General features: G+C 41.7%; 1 protein-coding gene across 2 annotated transcripts; it reads right to left on the bottom strand.

The window, feature by feature from the left end:
* Positions 1-326: 326 nt before the first annotated feature.
* LOC114563008 (F-BAR and double SH3 domains protein 1) lies at positions 327-19,270 on the bottom strand. Of its 2 annotated transcripts, XM_028589756.1 has the most exons (21): positions 19,201-19,270; positions 16,914-17,011; positions 16,735-16,780; positions 15,550-15,623; positions 13,580-13,724; positions 13,327-13,463; positions 12,981-13,044; positions 11,419-11,547; positions 10,611-10,733; positions 9,649-9,744; positions 9,155-9,271; positions 8,779-8,883; positions 6,749-6,904; positions 5,539-5,667; positions 3,741-3,824; positions 3,007-3,151; positions 2,450-2,550; positions 1,388-1,495; positions 1,100-1,250; positions 877-932; positions 327-732 (listed from the first exon to the last, which is right to left on the bottom strand). In XM_028589756.1, the coding sequence occupies exons 1-21, from the start codon at positions 19,219-19,221 to the stop codon at positions 679-681; spliced, it is 2,139 nt and encodes a 712-aa protein (XP_028445557.1). In that variant the 5' UTR covers positions 19,222-19,270; the 3' UTR covers positions 327-678. The 2 variants fall into 2 exon arrangements, with proteins under 2 accessions (XP_028445557.1, XP_028445558.1); XM_028589757.1 differs by lacking the exons at positions 327-732; positions 877-932 and having other exon boundaries at positions 1,106-1,209.
* Between the last annotated feature and the right edge of the window lie 547 nt (positions 19,271-19,817).

The following is a 19,817-nucleotide window of genomic DNA, read 5'->3' as shown; positions in this document are numbered from 1 at the left end:
AAAGAGCGGGGTGAATACAGTCTGGAGAGCAGGAAACGATGGAGCAACGTTTTGTTACTGTGTGATCAGCTGTTAACTGGTCAGAATCAACAAATGGAAACAACAGCTACATGTACATTAAACATACAGATACAGAATACATAGAGATCCATGTACATGATACATACAGACAGGGTCCAAAATTAACTAGCCAAATGGAAAGTGAATGTTAAAATTTTACCAGCCACTCAATAGGTTGCCATTGTTTTTTTGGCTGGTGAGTGAAGCAAATCTACCCGCCACATGCATTTTTTGCCAGCAATTGGCTGGTAGATGGTGCTAATTTTGGACCCTGCATACAGATACATGTACATAACACACACAGATACATAAAACATAGAGATACATGTACATGATACCTAGAGATCAAGTTCATGATACCTAGAGGTACATGTACATGATACATAGAAAAACATGTACATGATACATAGAAATACATGTACATGATACATAGAAATACATGTACATGAAACTAAGTAGCTGGCCTGCGGTAACGCATCCCTCGTGTGATATTGCTTAATTATACTCTCTGCTGTAAGTTCAAATCACCTTACGTCTACATTGACCAATGGGAAACTCTAACACATTCTTCCACATGGTGTATTGTTGTGAGCATTGGCGGTGAGTCCAGACTTTGTCTCAAGGCTGAGGGGAAGGCTTCTGTGTTGGAGGAGGAGGAGGAGGCGCTCGACACTAGATCAGGACAGAGGGACAACAAAGATGTGGCGATTATCACTGGATCCCTCAAACATAATTTCTGTCCAGTTTGTTCGAGGGCATGCTGTTATGCCAAAACTTCATAAATACAGACAACAATCTTTGTTTTAGGGCACATACTGGTCTTAGTCGGCTGCTGGAGAAGTCTGGAGAATTGTGGCTGCTGCCTGCAGTCTCTGATGGGACAACACACACACACACACACACACACACACACACACACACACACACACACTGACAACCATTACCATCTCAACACACTGACATTAGACTATTCTAACTAATTATTCTATGAGCAGACAAAACCTCTGCTCCAGCTAGGGTAAAGTTTGACATCACTCACCTATTGTGTTGTCTGCGAGCCTCGGAGGAAAGAGCTGCTGTCTGTCATCCACACCACTGGAGGGGGTAGCACTGAGTGCTGAACTACAGCCAGAGTTGGAAGGGATTGGGCTGGAGGGAGAGAAGGGAGGCATGGTTGGGATGGGGAGAAGCTGGGGAAATATAAATACCAGAGGGGAACAAAGTCAATTAGAAATAAAAAAAATAACAGAGGGATAAAGCTTTTAAAAAAGTCATGATTTACAGGATTTATATATGAAAGCAAATCTGACAAAGAACACAAGGTCACCTCCTTCTCCTCCTCCTCCTCCCCTTCATCATGGACGAGCTCTACCACCAACGAGGGGAAGACACCGATCCGTCCATTCAGCTCTCCCTCCCAAAACCCATCATCCACCTGAAACACACAGTGAGATAGAGATAAAAGGTTTGACTTATGACCAATCCCAGCACTGCCTCATGAATCCATCTCTTCCTTCCACAAAATAATCTAATCACTTGCTAACTTTTTTAAGAGCTTTCATCCACATCTCATGGCCTTCATTACTGATTTGAATTGACCCTGTTGTAATACTTCTGTCACATGATGACATTCATTTCCAGTAATAACTAAAAATCCAGCCTTGGAACACGACTTTTCTCAACAGCATGAGAGGTGGCTCACCTCATACTGTATGTGAAGATAAGTAAGGTCATTTTTTGCGGGCTCTACCAACAACATAAACAGCATTTCCCATAAACCCTAGACCATCGTGGGTAAAACGTTACAAGTCCATGGGCGAATCCTGTATCAGGCAAGTCTGTAATAACAGCAGGACAGAAAGGACTAAACAATGGAGACGTTTTAAGCAGAGATAACAACTAAAAATTTGAAATAATTACTGGGGCGTTTTCTGGATATGGACAAAATCATGTTACGATGACATAAGTAGCTGCACTGCTGCGATTGTATATTTTAATGAGAGCTGTAGTTTTTTGTATGCGCCCCCTCGGGCTTGGACCCCTAATAATATTGAGGAGGTGACACATCGTGATGCATCGTGATATTGAATCGGATCTAATCGTTGACAGGATATTCGTAATCGAATGAAATCGTGAGCACAGTGAAGATTTACACCCCTAGTAAGTAGTAGACCCCTCGACTGAGATCATCAGCGTACTTCGGCTCCCCCTAACCCTGACAGCTGAACCTGACAGTTCACTGTAGCTTGATAAGTTATTTTACGACTGTACAATTTACCGGTGCACCATGGACTGTCTGCAAAGATTTGGTGTGTCCTCTAAATGTAGGTATCAGAAGAGCACATGTCTCTGAGGCTTCAGTCCCTATGTTGGTGCAGATAACACACACCTCTGCGTGTCGACGGCGGATCAACTGAATCAGTGCCCCCTCCTGGAAGGAAAGCTCTTCTGCACTCTGGGCCTGGTAGGAATACAGAGCTCTGGCTACACCTGACACAGGGTTCACAGGGACACAGGTACATTGTTAACAAACACACACACACACACACACACACACACACACACTCACACACACTAACATGACATCATCCTATTACAAATCATTTTGCAGACACATTACATCAGCAGTTCTCAAAGCTTTTATGACTGAGTGCCAATTTAGGGAGTCAGCGTACGATTAAGAAATATAGAAAAATGCACACATAAAACTCATTTCAAATCACTAACTTTACATAACAGCACTAGCATTGATGATACAACATAAACGTTGCCATGCAACCAGTAGCTTTCTACAAGTTGTCATTCCTAACCGGGGAGACGTTTGAGCACCTATGTGCCTGTGTGTTACTTACGGCACTGTAAATAACACACACACACACACACACACACACACACACACACACACACACACACACACACACACACACACACACACACACGACTGACCTCTGCTCCCTGCCCTCTCTTTATTGCCAGTAGATAAGGGGGAGCTGGAAGAAGAATCGAGCTGAGTGGCATCCTCTGCTGGTAGACACAGGAACTGCACATAACGCTCAGGAACATACCCCACCTGACCACACGAGTTACACACCTGGAGAGAGACATATAGAGATACACATAAGACACTGCACGGTATATACATATTAAATCAAGGATTATCAACTCTTTCACACATTATTCACATAAAGGCACAATGTCCTGATATGTTTAAGGATTAGGACTTTCTCTCCACTCTGTTACATATTCCATATGTCTGGGGAATGATCATGTGTGGTTCTCTGCACCGGCCTATCCTTAGGTTTGCCTTCAAGGGCAAAATATATATAGGCCTATTATAGATTACCTACTCTATCTGTAAAGTGTCCTGTGATAACTTCTGTTATGATCTGACACTTTAAACAAAATAAAATTGAATGTACAATATTTTGAGTGTCAGAAGGTCCTGCCTTGTGGTATATCACCAATGGGTGAAGGTCTCCCCCCAGGAAATAAGATTCTATTTGCAGATGTAAAGTATAAAAATAATAAAATGTAATAAGTAGGGCATGGCTGGGGCAGCTGGTGTGTCTTAAAGAAGTACCCACGTACCCTGGCTGTAGGGGGATCATTCCCCGTTTGTATGCAGTAATTACCAGTGGAGGGATAGATAGAACTAAGGTTACAATGTAACCAGACGGTACCTTCAGCCAGTCCTCCATGTCTCCATCCTCAATCACTTGAAGCTCCTCCCCTTCCATGATTGACAGCTCATCTGACTGGCTAGCCTACAGGAAGTAACATGCTTTTGTCATCATGAACATTATCCAACGGCAGTACTATATACAAATGATATAACACTGTCCATTGTCTTTGTTGAGTACATTTGCAGTCACATTTGTAGTTTTCTTTCAAGATTTTCTCAAAACACAACATTCTGAATCTTTTCGGAATTAACCAACAGGTTCCACAGATTTTAGATCAAAAAGTCTGAGTAGGACAAGCATGGCCTTCTACATTCTTGATCAGATATACTTTTTCTAGTTATCCAGATATTTATTTAAACAGATCAAACTAGCAAGCAGCATTTAAAACTGGCAGATGCTGATTTTGACTTCTTCCTCTTCCACGTTGTTGGTATGTGTAACACAGCGTTTCTCAAAATTTTCTGGGCTGTCACTTCACTTCCCCAAATTGTCATGACCACATTAGAGAGGTGTCAAGTTGTCATGTTGACATATTTGAGAAGTGTGTGGCTTTGTTTATTTAAAAAGCATGGAGGAAGTATGAAATGTGTTTTAAAGAACACCACCTAAGTTAGGAATACAAATATGTTTAATGGCCTAAGGAAAGTTCCATCGGTCAGTATTTTTGAACATGAGCTGCTCTCTCTCAGGGCCAGAAACAGAGGAGTAAGTCTTAAACTTGTGTGAAGTGTGAATGTAGCAGGTGTGGCTGCCACCGTGGGTCACCCTCAGCACAAACCACAGCCAACACAGACTGTTCACCAACAACAGGATTTATTCGCAACTGCTCACACACTTTCAACATAAGTTCACACACTTTCTGACCGCGCGCCTCTGGCTGCCCGGTGTCTCTCTGGCTGCCCGGTGTCTCTCTGGCGCACGGCCCCGTTGCTTTGCTCACAGCTTTTAACACTATCGCTTTATACCACACATATATTGTGAATTTGAGTTTAACACTGTAGTTTTTGGATTTGGGAGAGAGATGTTCATGTTTTTTAATATTTCTGGACTGTCTTAGACCATATGAAAACATTTGTGCATTGTTTGATGTGAAGCCTTGTGACAGGAAACTTTCTGTTCTTTGTGACAGACAATACATACAATATTTTATATCTTATCTTATGTGAAGCCCTGACTACAAGTATAAAGAAGGTTTGCTGTGGCTATGGTTCACTCATCCTCCATATATGCTCGTCATGGCCTAATCCAATGCAAGGTCCTTCATAAAGTCTGCCTGTAACAGGTGCAACATGTGTCTCCTGCCAACCATACCCATATGTTCTGGTCTTGCCACAAACTAACAACTTTTTGGATGAGCTTTTTTGACACCATTGGCACACTGTCCCCCCTAACCCTTTATCAGCCATTTTTGGCATTTCCCCTGATGCTGGCCTCCCTGTTGGACTGAGGCGGGCCCTGGCATTTACATCTATGCTAGCTCGGAGACTGGTGCTGCTCAATTGGAAGCTTTCCCGCCCCCCCTACACACGACCGTTGGAGTAAAGAGGTGCTCGACAATTTGAAGCTGGAGAAGCTTAGATCTTCTTTGAAAGGCTCTATCTTGACAGTTCTAAAGACGCGGAACCCTTTCCTAGAACTCGTTGACTCCCTCAGCTTATCTCCTGACTTGGAGGTCTGAGCTCCTTCTGGACCGCTCTACCTGACGCCAGCTGAAGGTTTGCTGTAACACTTTTGTAGATGAAAAAAATCAAAACCACCTCTAAACTGTGCAAGTGTACATTTCTGTGATCTCTACCTGAAAGCTATAGATAACTCTGCAGGCTGCAGGGTAAATACACACTCCAGATGCTGACACTGGATCTGCAAAGATGTCTCCGTTCTCATCATCGTATTCCTCAAAGTCAGTCAGCTCAAACTCATCCTCCTGAAACAAAAACACACAATAAACACATCAGTGTAGTCTGGATCAAGGAAGCCTGACATCTGCCACGCTCTGTGTGTTTCCATTCTCAAACTCTGTTCTCTTCGGTGAAAAACAACAAACTTCGAGCTAGCGAGCTACATGCTGAAAAAAGTTTTGAAGAAAATTTGGACGGTGCAACAAGGCAGGCCTGCTTGGTTCTCTCAGGGAATGATTGTAAAGATTTACAAAGAATGTGTTTAGGGCATTTCCTCTCTAACTGGGACGTTTTGGTACCGATTGGTGGGATTGCTGTGGACAAAGTACACACGGAGATACACTGGTAAGAGCCAATGAGGTTTAGCCATGTATCCAGCTAACTTACAGTAAATAGCTCAAGTTACTGTATTGTGTCAACAGTGTTAAACTTAATTTAATATTGTATGTGCCGTTATATTTTTGCGGGGTGCAAATGTTCCACCAAAACAAGTTCCTTCCTGAGACTATTTAGCAGAGCCACAGTCGCTGCGTCCGGAGCTTAACACCGCCCAAGACGATTGTGATTGGTTTAAAGAAATGCAAACAACCCAGAGCTTTTTTTTTTCTCCTATCCCAGAAAGCATCTGTGGTGTGGTCAGACCTTACTCCACAGTGCTGTGGAGATTGAGCTGGACATGAGAGACTAACATCAGTGTGACATTATTCTCAATAAAATTCATCTTCCAAATGTTACCATCTTTGTTCTTCTTTTAATTTGAGGCCATCAGTCCACCTCACTGGGCAATGGAATGTTAGAATGTCATGTTTTCATCTCTCCATGACTTGTATGTGTTTTCAGACCGGACCAGTTCGTGACAGTTCTGATTTGTATAAAATTAAAAACTATACAAAGTATAGTGTTTGTATCACAGCCTGCTATATCACACACACCACACTGCTGCACTGGCTGACATGTTCTTTCATCACCATAAACACACACACACACACACACACACACACACACACACACACACACACACACACACACACACACACACACACACACACACACACACTGTACATCAATCAGACACACGTGTCTGATTGATTATATGTGTGTACATACCGAATAGTCCTCAGTAGACTTCCTCTGTTCACTGAGGCGTCTCTCTCTCTCCAGCTCCTCCTCTGCCTGGTCCATGGCATTGTGAAGCCACAGTTCAATTCCTGTGACACTGTCCGACAACAGAGCCAGACGGGCTTCTGCCTTGACCCTGCTGAGCTGAGACACACACACACACACACACACACACACACACACACACACACACACACACACACACACACACACACACACACACACACACACACACACACACACACACACTTTTTACAAATGAAAGTTTGGATGGGATCCAGTGCTCCAGTTGTACAAATATGAGAACAAAGCTAAAACTATAACTGCAATTAGGAGCTGCAGTGGTTTCCTAAAGGTGGGAAATGCATTTAGAAATGTTTCAACATCACCCATAACTGTCACAAAGTGTGATCTACCCTAAAGTATTGACTCCAGCAAGTTGATTAGCGATGTCTCTTTGGGGGCAGGTCATGTTGTCTTCAGTCATCGAAGCTAGTTTGTACTAGTTAATTTTCATTCACATCAGATGAAGCATATAAAGTGAATATTTTGAATCAGAAGCGTCAGTATTTGGAGCAAGTAGCTCACAAAGAAAAAGCTATGTCAGATTTAGTAGGTGCAGCTGGTATTTCTATGTGTCCAATACATATTTAGTCAACATTTAAGTAAATATAAATATCCCATCGGTCTCAGTGTCGACAGATACCAAATATTAGAGGACTCAAATCAGAATTGGGACCCAAATACACTTGATTGGGGCATCCATGGCTGTGGTAATGCTTGGGCAACTCCCTTCAACCTTATTAACATCTATTCATCTGCTGTGTGTTCAGTTTCTGCTGCGGCAGGGGTCAGTCATCAGTGATAAGCAGCTATTACTATAATTTTTATTTCCTTCTTGTATATTTTGCACCTCCATAAAAGAACCCTTTAAATATGAATTGTATGAGCCTGAAACTGCTAATTTTATTGGTGCTGCTGTTTTTCTACATTACAACCACAAAAATGCAATGTGACCATTTAGTGCCTGAAGAAGGGCCACAAATACTTAATACATATTCCATTAGCCTTTAACTGGCTACTCTCACGCAATGTTTTTAAGACCACGGCTCTGAATCTTCAGCAGCTTCACTGCGTATTGATAAATCTGTGGCGCTGTCCATGGTGCTGAAGTAGCAGGTGGATTTGTAATTGTCCCGCCCTTCTGTCAGTTTTGTCCTGGATCTATAACATGCTCTGTCTCTAACATCATAGCTGGGGGTTGTTCATGAGTCATGACTTTAAGAGTCATTCATAGGTCGCGGGTGAACCAAACCAACCGAGTCTGTTCGCCTTGTTAAAAATCAACACATCGCCTACTGACTTATTATTATTATTATTATTATTACTAAGTCACTTTCTTATATGGTTATAATTACTAGTCTTCAAAACAACATTGTTAATTGCATTGATAGGATTTAAACAACTTTCGCTTTGTAGGGTTTTCAATTTCAACATGTTGAATATTTGCCCTTGTCATTTATTTAGTAAGAATTGTCTTCAGCTATTCAATTCAGCTCATTAATAATGTTTTTTGTTGATTCTGTGTTGTGTGCTTTATGAGGTTATGTGCTTTCTTCTAAACGTTAACCCTCTGAGGTCTAAGGGCATCTTCACACATCTTAAATTTTCCTTTTTAGGGTATTTGCATACAACTGATCCCCAAACATATCAAAATGTTCAGAACAAACTCAGCTTTCTCTATAGTGAGATTGTTTCTAGAGCAATGTGTAAAGAGATAATTTGGCGCTAAAGCTGAAAAGTTGAAGTTGGCTTTTTGAAATTCCTCAAATCTCTTTTGAAAAAAACCTTAACTTAAGATGTATTGTACGAATTGTTTCAGTCCTGAAATGAGTTTACCAAAGTCTTTAGGTTCACAAAAGAGGTAATATATGATTTGACAGCTGAGAGCAGAATGGCAACAGGAAGAGTTAGGAAGAAGTAGTGGCTAATGGGGCTAATGTGCATAAAATAAGTACCTTGGCTTTCCTGACAGTGTCGTGCACCTCTGCTATCTTCTGCTCCACACTGAGCCCCGTCTCCCCTGATAAGAGCTTCAACCGACTCTCTAACGTCTGTAGAGCCTGACAAACAAACATATACATAGTTAAACAACACATTCCCCTTTTTATGGCCAGTCCAAAGTACATACGGTACATCCAGTAATAACAATAATATTATTTCTTAGAAAGCTGTATGTCTGTATTTCCTTTTTTTTGTATGCATCCTGTCCCAGAAATGATTGTATGTCGAGAAGAGAAACTTCTGAACAACAGAAGAGCTGAGGGCCACTGCAACAAGTATTCATGAGCTCAGGAGTACCTTGGCCTTCCAACTGTGAAAACAAAGTCTCACCCTCTCTCCATGGGTGATGATCTTGTAGTCTTTAGCAGCTTTTGTAGCCCATTTCTTGGCCTCCTTGACCAGACAGCCCTCTGCTTCTGAAGCACACACCTCCTGTAGAGCAGACACCTGCGCAACAGAGCAACAAACATCCCTCCATTCTTCATTCATCAGCAGAATGGAACTCAATACAACAGCACTTTTAGTGTTAATGGCACAGGTGTTGTTAGACTGGACTGTATTATATTATAAGGTCTTAGTACAAATATTATTATTATTATTATTATTATTATTATTATTATTATTATTATTATTATTATTATTATTATTATTATTATGTCACACAAGCACCATGCTCATTTATTGTTTTGACTTAAGGGTTAGTTTTTGTTGCTGACAGGTAAAATAGCATTTCTAAGTAATTTTAGGCTGGATGACTGTCACACACACTGCCACACACACACACACACACACACACACACACACACACAGACAGATGCAAACACCTTGTCACGTGGAGCCGCCTGGAAGGAGAATTTCGGGGGTTTGCTGAAGGAGACAGATTCTTGAAGAAACTGCAGAGCATTTCTCTCTCTGGTCACCTGACAGAACAGCAGCCAATCAATGTTAACCGGGGACAAACAAACAAAACAAACAATTCCTCCTCTCCCTAACATCCAGAATTTGTCAGAGAGGATTGGAAACGTGCGTTCTGAAAATAGGAAAGGTTTGTGGGTAACAGCCCGTCTCCAGGAGTGGTTTCAAGCCAAACTGGAGTTTCACTAGGGTGTGGGTGGATATCTTTTGAGCAATACAATTACCAAAAAAGTTGCAGGTGAACAAAATCCCATTTTTTTCATCTGTGCCACCCAAACATCACAAAAATGAAGAACATATGTGTTAAAATGCTTTCTTCCCACTCACATTTCGAAGGGAACAACTTGACACTCAGTTGCTACATCAGTTCAGACATTTTGTGTATGTGTAGAATTTCCTTCTGTAAACCTCTGTTCCTTGTAAACCGTTGTGGCAGTAAGCCTCCTGATTTGCCCCTCTGAACAGTCACAACAAATGCCTCCGCTTTCTTCCAACTATCGCATTTCTATTTTTCCTTACTTTCAAACATGGTCTTAGTTGACATTTTCTCCCATGTTTAATGTCTTCATTTCCACCTCTTCCACATTCATGCTTTCTGTCTTCTGGAGCCTCCCTGCTACCCCTCTGCGCCACCCCCCTCCCACCCCCATCTTTTCCAAGAGACAAGGTGAGAAATGTTTTATGTCTGGTTTCTCAGGAGCCACTGTAGGGTAAAAGTCAGACAGTCACAACAAGGTTTGGATAGATATTCAAACACATTCTAATAGCTTTGAATCGGCTGTCAGCTGTTTGGTTATTTAAACTGGGGTTGTTAGCATAACTCCGATATGAGAGGAAGACTGTATTATATACAAAACCTGTTTGCACATACCTTAGCAACACTCTTCCATATCACGCTGTACTGTGTGTGTGTGGTGAGACAGGTATCCATCTCTGTCCCACACAGCAGGGTGAAATGGCTTCTCAAATCATCGTAAACATCACCATCCATTTGCTGATAGGAGAAATACAGTTTTTATTATTTTAAATTGCTTAATCACCATTTGTAACACTCCAGCTTCTATCCATTAAGTGTACTTTAGTAATGCAAACTCTGACACATTTGCATTTAATCAAACCAAAGAAAGAAAAGGAAGCGAAAAGCCGTTTGAGTTATCTGATTCAACACTGACCACATCCTTTCTGACGTGTCGCAGACTCGGTCTGTTGACTTTGCTCTGCACAGTGCACAGCCTACTCTCCCTCATTCATCCAATTTCTGTCATCATCTCTTTCTTCTTGATGTTAAACTGACTGGTCTTGATTCACTCGACTTGCAGTGTGCAGTACATGTTTTATGTAACTTTTTATTAGCCATCATATTTGAGGGAATCCTGGCTGAAATGGATACCCAGTCAATACCCAGACAATAAAAAAAACACTATAGAAAATACAGGGAGACACAACACCATACTCTGTGAACTAACCAAACAATGACAGATTACCATCAGTTGAAATACTGGCATTGACACAAAAGAGCCCAGACACCAACAGACCGAGTCTGCAACATGTCAGAAAGGATGTGATCAGTGTTTTATCAGATACACAACTCAAACACAACTCTGTTTTTAGCGTCCTTTTCTTCTCCTTTCTCATTTGTATTTTTCAGAGTGTGTGTGTTTGTGTGTGTGTGTGTTTACCTCCATAATATGTGGTAAGTCATTAGTGTAGTAGTGTTGTTGATGGCCATTGACTGCTGATAACGTCAGCAGATACTCATTACGAACTTCAGTCAAACGGTCATCACACTCTTTTAACCTGGCGCTGAGCTGCACACACACACATACACACACACACACACACACACACACACACACACACACACACAATTATTAGGGCTGTCAATTGATTAAAATATTTAATCATGATTAATTGCATGATTCTCCATAGATAACTCACGATTAATCACAAACTAATTGCAATTTTTATTTATTTTTTTATCTGTTCTAAATGCATGTTTTAAAAGGAATACTTTTCAATTTTTTAAAGCTCCAGTAATGTCTGAGACTGGACTAACTCCGGGGGTAACTCAGTTCACATGGACAGTACATGCAGATAACTTTAGTCTTGTGGAGAGAATTATCTGGAAGGGCTTTACCATCCATTCAAAAGAGCCTTTTCTTTATCCATGTCTCCTCAAGGAGCTTTGTTTCTTACCTTTTGGGATATTGAGCTGCTTTTTAATGATCACTGACTTAGTTCAAATGTACAGTAAGTAATAAAGCCTGCTTCTCAGGACGGGAAGTCTCTCTATAGATGAAGTGTGTGGCTCTTCTATTTGTGATTCAGGATCAGGTTTAACCCGCGAAGCCTCTTCAGAGCGTACAGCACGTGCATGGCGCTCACCGTCTTCCTCTTGGTGTGCTCGGTGTTGGCTGACGGCATCACGGCACCCGTTCTGCAGGAACACCTTCAGCACACCGCTGATCAGTAGATCAGAAGGAGACGTGCTTCATTCGGCCGTGGCATGAACCCATGCCAAAACAAGACTGCACCCCCCTAACTCAGGATTGCAAAGGCTGACAAAGACAAACTTTTCAGGACTTTTAGTAGACCTCATACCATACAAGTCTAGCAAATTGGGTGATTGTCAGACTTTGCTGTCCTGAGTTAGCAGGGGGCAGTCACATTTTGGCAGGCTCCATGAACCCATGCCCAAAACGGACTGTGCCCCCCTAACTCAGGATTGCAAAGGCTGACAAAGACAAACTTTTCAGGACTTTTAGTAGACCCCATACCATGCAAGTATAGCAAATTGGGTGATTCTTAAATTGGGGCGGGGGGGGGCAGTCACATTTCGGCAGGCTCCAGAGACAGTTTGACCTCAGACGCCCGGGGAAACTCTAGCAATCAAATACCAAGCACTTTCTACTCCTCTATCACTGAGATGGTCCTGATGGGGAACATAACTGCCTTATGACAATTGCACCGAACGGGACCACAAGGCTCAGCTGAAAGTGGTTTGATTGGCCAAACCTACAATAGGCAGTGCCCCACCCTGCCTAGAGGCCAGCCAAATATATGTTGAGTTCACATCATGTGAGCCAGAAGGTTATTACTGTAACTTCCATTTCACATGAAGGTGGAAATACTCAAACATTGGATCAAGGGGACAAACAGGACAACATGAATGTCTTAATTTGGTCTGTTGTGTAGGAGCTACATATACAATCTATTATAACAGTTCATTTCAGATTCATACCTTAGCGGCCATTTTATGTAAACCTGTCTTAAAGTGGAAAATCCCATGTTCACTCTTTCTGGCTCTGGAAGACACGGTTAAAACATAATGATAACATATTATATACATATTGAAATTAATGTTTGCCTGAGATAACATTTAACTATTTATCTGTCAATGTTGCACACCAGGGACTATGCTGATGTTTTAATAACAATACTTGCAGGTCTTCATTATTTGACAACACATCACAGTGCATGTATGTAAAAAATGGATGTGCCTCTTCCTAAATGAGGTCGCTGATCTTTTTCATGGGTCAACATCACCATTTGTGTCTATCTGTTGTGTTTGTGTCACACACAGCAACCTGGTCTGTGCATCAGCAGCCTTCTCTCTGGCAACACTGGCGATGTGACTGAGTTGGTGGTAGCTCTTCTTGGTCGTTTGCAGCTCCCGCAGAGCATCCACCACTTCCCCCTGTACCCTCTGGAGTCGCTCCAGGCCCTAACACACACACGCACAAACACACGCACACACACATACATGCACACGCACACATAAACACATATCTTTAAGTATGGGAGCACTGTGTGTGTGTAAACTGTGTGCAGCTGTCTCACTCTCTTAGCTCGGATGTCCTTTGCGTTGCGAAGACTTCTGGAGACTTGTCCAATCAGTCGGCGGTATTCATCCGAGGCAGCTAGTCGTGATGCGGCAGACTGAGCTGTGGCGTCCACCACTGACCGCCACACACCAAACACACTCCTGAAAACACACACACACACACACACACACACACACACATACCAATGGACTGACTTAAAGGGAAACTTCACTGATTAGCATTAAGCTTTGTATCAGTAGAAACCTGGTCGTATTTTTGAATGACCATGCTTCCCTCCCTCATGTCCCCCTGAGAGGGGAGATCTCTGTATTTTGGGTCTGGAAAAAAACCTCAGATGACGCAAAATGACGATTTTTGCGTCATCTGAGGCATTTTTGCTCAGAGGCAAAAGACTACAGCCGGTATTAGGAGCCACTTCCGCATAGCCCAAAGGTGGTTGGACTGTCGGCTTTTTCCGGAGATTGCCGAGGAAAAAACGAGTGTCAGCCATCTTGAATCCTCGCTTAGCTTCTCAGCAGGAGCAGAAACTGTTCATCCCGACGGAAATTTCAGAACAACAATTATGTGCATTCAAACTACCACACACGTGTACCACCGGGATACATTGGTACACATCGAAGAATATGCAGGACACTTTATTACAGACGCAATACTCCACACAATACGCGAGCTTCGCCTGCACGGAGACCAGCGGTGGTGCCTCAATGCCTCTGGCCGGTAAAGAGACCTCATCAGCGAGTGTGCCGGTGGAAAGCTAACGCTAGCCGGCCATCTGTTCACCAATCCTGCTTGCAAGTGTCCGCTCATTAAACAAACTGGACTACATCCAACTTCAACGAAACTCCAAACGTGAGTTCAGAGACTGCTGTGCTGTGTTTTTGTTGTTGTGGAAATATTGCTGTGGACAATCCAGCCTGCTGCTCTGTCACCGGGTAAGACTACTAGTGGAGGTGGGCTGTGTTACCCCGGACTGCCTGTTGCAGAAATGGGGTGATTTTTATCCAACTAACTACTAACTGCTGGTGGAGTTTGTGACTGTAAAATGCCGACAATTCTAGCTACATCCCACGCAAATGTACGGCTGTGTTTATACTTGATGTTTATACCACAGCCCACCAAGAGCTAATGCTATTAGCTATGAGTTAGCCTTCTTTTATTACATGGCTTGGTTGAATTCTAATGTAGAATGCGGTCTGTTATTTCTTGATAACAGACCGCTGCTAAGGATAACACACCGTTGCCATGCATAGCAGAGCGTTGCCATGGACACAGTTCTGTTCACTTTGGAGCTATCAATCAATCCGCTGAAAGAAGTGCTGATAATGTATCAGCTGTGGCAAAAAAGTATATGTTTTAAATGTGTAACACCACTTGAGCCACGGTGAAACCTTTTTACGTGTATATGGTTGAAATGACAATAAAACACACTTGTTGAGTTGATCGTCTCACTGTCTGTCTGTAAAGGGTAGGCGTGGCTTGGGAGTGGCCTCATACAGCTGCAAAGCAAGTGCATTCTGGGATTTGGTGTCTTTCATCCATATGAGCCAAAAACACATTTTCTGGCTTATCTCGGCCTAGAAGGCACCAGTTTCAATTTTCTTTTCACATTTCTACTACATAAGTGACCCAATTTAAAGATATATTCAGCTTTCCAGCGGTGAAATTTCCCTTTAACACTTCTCTCTGAAAGACAAACTGATCATAATCAACATAATACTAATATGTTCCATTAAGACACAGCCCAGTATTGGGCTCCTAGTATATTAGGCTACTGTATCACCTCATTTGCATAAACAATATGTAATCTGATGTAAAATGATGTCAGAGCAGTCAGATACAGCAGTCTACGTTGGTTTTGGAAAATATAATGATCGTCAAAAGTGAAGACAGCTGATGAGAAGGCTATGTACAGTGTGTGTGTGTGTGTGTGTGTTTGTGTGTGTGTGTGTGTGTGTGTGTGTGTACCCAGAAGTGATGGCCTCTGTGTTTCCTCTTTGCCAGTCTCTTTTCTGGTACTGGACAGCTAACCTCTGCAGAGCCTGGAACGCACAGTGTACCAGCTTTACTTGGTAAATACATTGCATCATCTGCCTCCACACATTTCAGTAACTATTGCGACAAACGTCATACACATTGGGCTTTTTCTTAAAAGGTGATGATAATGTGAAGTACCCACAATGCCTTGCATTATTTTGTAAATCCACCAAAGCAAGGCGTGCTCCTTGTCTCTAAACGTGCATGAAGCTGTTTTCAGTTTGATATTAGTATTGTTTGTCACTTCTTTGACGTGCTGTTGTCATGATTACATTGGCCTTAATATGTTACCATACACCAGCAACTGGTCAACATTAATAGCCTGGCTGTAGACTTGGACCTTCAAATGATTCCCTTTTTGTCTTGTGGCTCCAACAACTGCTTGTAACAAACACAAATTAAATCTGAAATGATTGTTACCGGTACTTGTCAATGTAAAAAGGATTTTTGAGTATGCATTTACAACACACACACACACACACACACACACACACAAACAAGCACACACACACACACACACACACACACACACACACACACACACACACACACACACACACACATGTGACACATTCTCCACCATGGTGCAAAAAGACAAGTCTCTCCTCCAAAGTTTCCCCTGAGAAAGTGAGAACGATACATCTAGAGATTTCATTTCAAATGTGTTTGTGCCTTTGTGTGTGTGTGTGTGTGTGTGTGTGTGTGTGTGTGTGTGTGTGTGTGTGTGTGCCATCCCATCCATCAGCTGATCACCTCTATTGCTCCCACTACTTGCCACTTAGTTGTCCAAACTACTGCTTCAGGCCTCTTGCATATTACTCGTGTTGTTTTCTATCCTGACCTTAACTGTCTATCTGTCTATCCTAAACTTCACCTTCCTCTGAGTCAGTGCTCTGCGCTTGGGTCCACCGAATCCTTCCCAACAGAAATACAGATAACTATGTAGTTAGGGAGGCATAGCATGTGTGCTGCTCCACAGAGGCAACAACCAACATCACAGCACTCAGGTAATGATATGAGACCTCAAATCAATATATCATGAGCATTTCCAGTAAAAACAGGAAATGTTCCAGTAATAGCACTGCTAGTGGACTAGAATAGCAGATGTGTACTCACCTGGCCGTACTCCTTCTCTATAGCTGCTCGATGCTTACTGAAGCTCCTTGGGGAACACACAAGAGCACAGCATCAACAGACATGTCAATTAACATGCGTTCCTCTATGGATCTCTGTGCCCATCACCCTCTGGCTCATTGAATCCAACGGGAGGATTTCATGTCACAGTCAGTCTGTACCTGATCTCCTCCAGCAGCTCGGTGTCCTGCTGCTGCTTGCTCTGCAATCTGCTGAGCTGCTCTGAGAACACCAATTTCACCTGCTGGCTCTCCTTTACCTGCACACACACACACACACACAACACTGTGATATTGACTGGGCCTAGCTTAGGTGAAAAAGTCAGAGCAGGTCGAGAAATAGTAACAGAACATGCTGCACATCCAGGTTACACTTGTCAGCAAGGAAGCTAGGAAACACACAGAAGAGTCCTGTGGGAGTGGTTAGGAGTTAGGAGTTAGGATATTTTGAAGATAGGACAATGCTGGGCAGTGCCTCTACGAAAGCTACGTAAGTTAACTATTGCAATGTATCATCATTGCAATAGTTAACTTACGTTTATATATATATATATATATATATATATATATATATATATATATATATATATATATATATATATATATATATATATATATACTGTAAGTAATATTCTACATGTTACAGTGTTATTGTGTGGCTGGTGACATATGAGTGTATGAATGTTCTGTACAATAACCACTTACAGTAACATGACACATTAAAGGGACCTTATGTTCTCAGTAAGTTTTCCCTGGGTAATTATGTGGAAAGCATCCACAGCTTATAGCCTACTGATGTGATATTCCTATAAATTTGCACCCTCAAATTTGCATGCAACACAGTTTTCCTGACTTTTGACATTAAAATCTCCACAGTGGCTGAACAGATGTTTACCGTTCAGACTGAAACGTCCATCTCCCTTTGTTCTTTTGCACTTTGAACTGCGAAGATAGCCCCTCTCTGACAATGTTAGTTTATATCAAGAGACAAGGTCCCCAGACCGTGGTCTGGGGACATTGGGATGATCCCTTGACATGCTAATATTTTAAAAGGACAATTTGAGCCGTCTTTCTTTTGCATTAATGTTGCAGATCATTATCAGAAAGTGAACTGTCAATCCTTTCTAACTGTTGACATTGGAAAATATTCCACATGAACATGTTACTGTCCGCATGTTTAAGTAGGGCTGAGACAGACTGTACTTCCTTTTCATGTAGTCACAGTTATAGGCATTACCTAAAGTTACCTAACTTCCTCCTTATACTGCTCATTACTAGCAAGCACCAAGTTGGCTAGCTAGCGGGCTAACTATTTCACATTTTTAACATTGTAATGGGCCAACATTTAAGAACACACAATAACCCCATCCACTTAATTTCATATAATGTCTGACCACAGCACACTTTTTATTTTACCAGAGAGGTGTTTAAAAGGAAATACAAGATTCCTTCACTTTAGGCTCTTTAAAAGTCAACTCTGTTCAAACTGTTTGCTACATGGACTGCATGGTTCCACTTCCCATCCAGCAGTGTCAAACATCAGGGAACTATATGACCTGGCTGAAGAGTAGCCTTCATGAAAGTAATAGATTACACCCACAGGCCGTATGATTACACTTGTGATGTTGCTGCAATGACAGCTGGAAATGTTGGAACCATCCCACACCACAGACCGAGCTAGAGAGAGAGCTAAGTGATGTCACATCTATAGTAATTTACAGTTTTCTTTGTTTTTAGCATTTTAAATAAAAAAAAGAAACATTACTCTGTTGCCCAGTGTTAGCTGTTAATCCGGTTGATATTTTAAAGATTTGGTTTTAGAGTCACAATTCTTAATTCCTGGAAAGTTAATATCAATCATTATTAGATATAATATTTCCCCAAAAACAACCTATCCAAAAGACAGGTTTCTGTAAAAGGTTTTTAAAAGTTAATGTAGTACTGCTGGGATTGACAACCACCAAGTGGAATACCAACTTTGATATGCTTACTCTCCATCAAAGTCATAGACTCTGCCGGGAAATGACTAATGTTTCTAATCATAATTTGTAAAATGAGTTTTGGGTTGCAAGATAAATTTGCTCTGAAAGGGAATAATATGTCCAACTGTGACTGGAGTGCAGGATGTAATGTCTCAAATGCCTTTCAATAGACACACTCAATGAGCATGTACAGTACATGTATTCACACAATGGGCCAAAATACATTTTCAATACTTGCAGACAGATGCGTGCACAGGAAATGCGTCCACTATCAAAAACAAAATATTTGTACATACTATAAACCCATCTCAGCTGCTGTATGTCACACTTATTTGGAAGCATGTAAAATGCATTTTTAATTGATGTGCTCTTCAAATTGTAACTGTAATAAGTATTAACTTTAAAGAGGATGGGATGAAATGAAAGTAGTCTGTACATTATTATTAATGAAGACTACAGGACCTTACCTTTCTGGGTGGTGGCTGCATAGCTGGATGCTGATAGACGCTGATAGACTGATGGTCTCTGCTACGTATGCGACCTTACTTACTTCCTCAACATTTTCACATACTGCATGTACAACTCTTCCTCCCTCCCTCTCTCCCTCTGCTGATGTCTTGGAGAAAGCCTACAGAGGGCAGCAGAGTCCAGGGGTACGTCACAAAGTCACCATGTTGTCCTGAACAATACAGCATGTTTAAAGCAGTGTTTGTCAAATAGGGGTTACGCGTAACCCTAAGGGTACTTAGGAGTACTGCAGGGGGTACGTGAGACTTTTGCAAAATGCAAATTTTGCCTAAAATAATTATATTATAATATTGAATTAAGTGATGGATTTTCAACACTTAAAATGTAGGATTCAAATGTTTTTCAGTTACAAGGTTGTTGTTTAGTAAATCTATCACTGCCTACACTGTGTTGTACCTCTTTATGTAGACTTGTTTTCCTACCAAAAAGGTTTCGTGCTGGTCAGGCACTTGGCTTAAAAAAAATAAAAAATTCAAAGGGGGTACATTATTAAAAAAGTTTGAGAACCACTGCTTTTAAAGAATATGTTCACAATCCTAAAACATACTGGCCACTA

This window comes from Perca flavescens, chromosome 10 (genome assembly GCF_004354835.1).
Source record: "Perca flavescens isolate YP-PL-M2 chromosome 10, PFLA_1.0, whole genome shotgun sequence".
NCBI lineage: Eukaryota > Metazoa > Chordata > Actinopteri > Perciformes > Percidae > Perca > Perca flavescens.
This window is presented reverse-complemented; position numbering and strand designations above follow the sequence as displayed.

Bases quoted from the DNA above. Each gene is read 5' to 3' on its own strand.
- LOC114563008 (XM_028589756.1), bottom strand. From the start codon at position 19,221: ATGCAGCCACCACCCAGAAAG. The intron at 13,464-13,579 runs GTGAGACAGCTG...TGTGTGTGTTAG, and splicing joins AGGACATCCGAGCTAAGAGA to GGCCTGGAGCGACTCCAGAG. The intron at 2,551-3,006 runs GTCAGTCGTGTG...ACCCTGTGTCAG, and splicing joins AGAGAGGGCAGGGAGCAGAG to GTGTAGCCAGAGCTCTGTAT.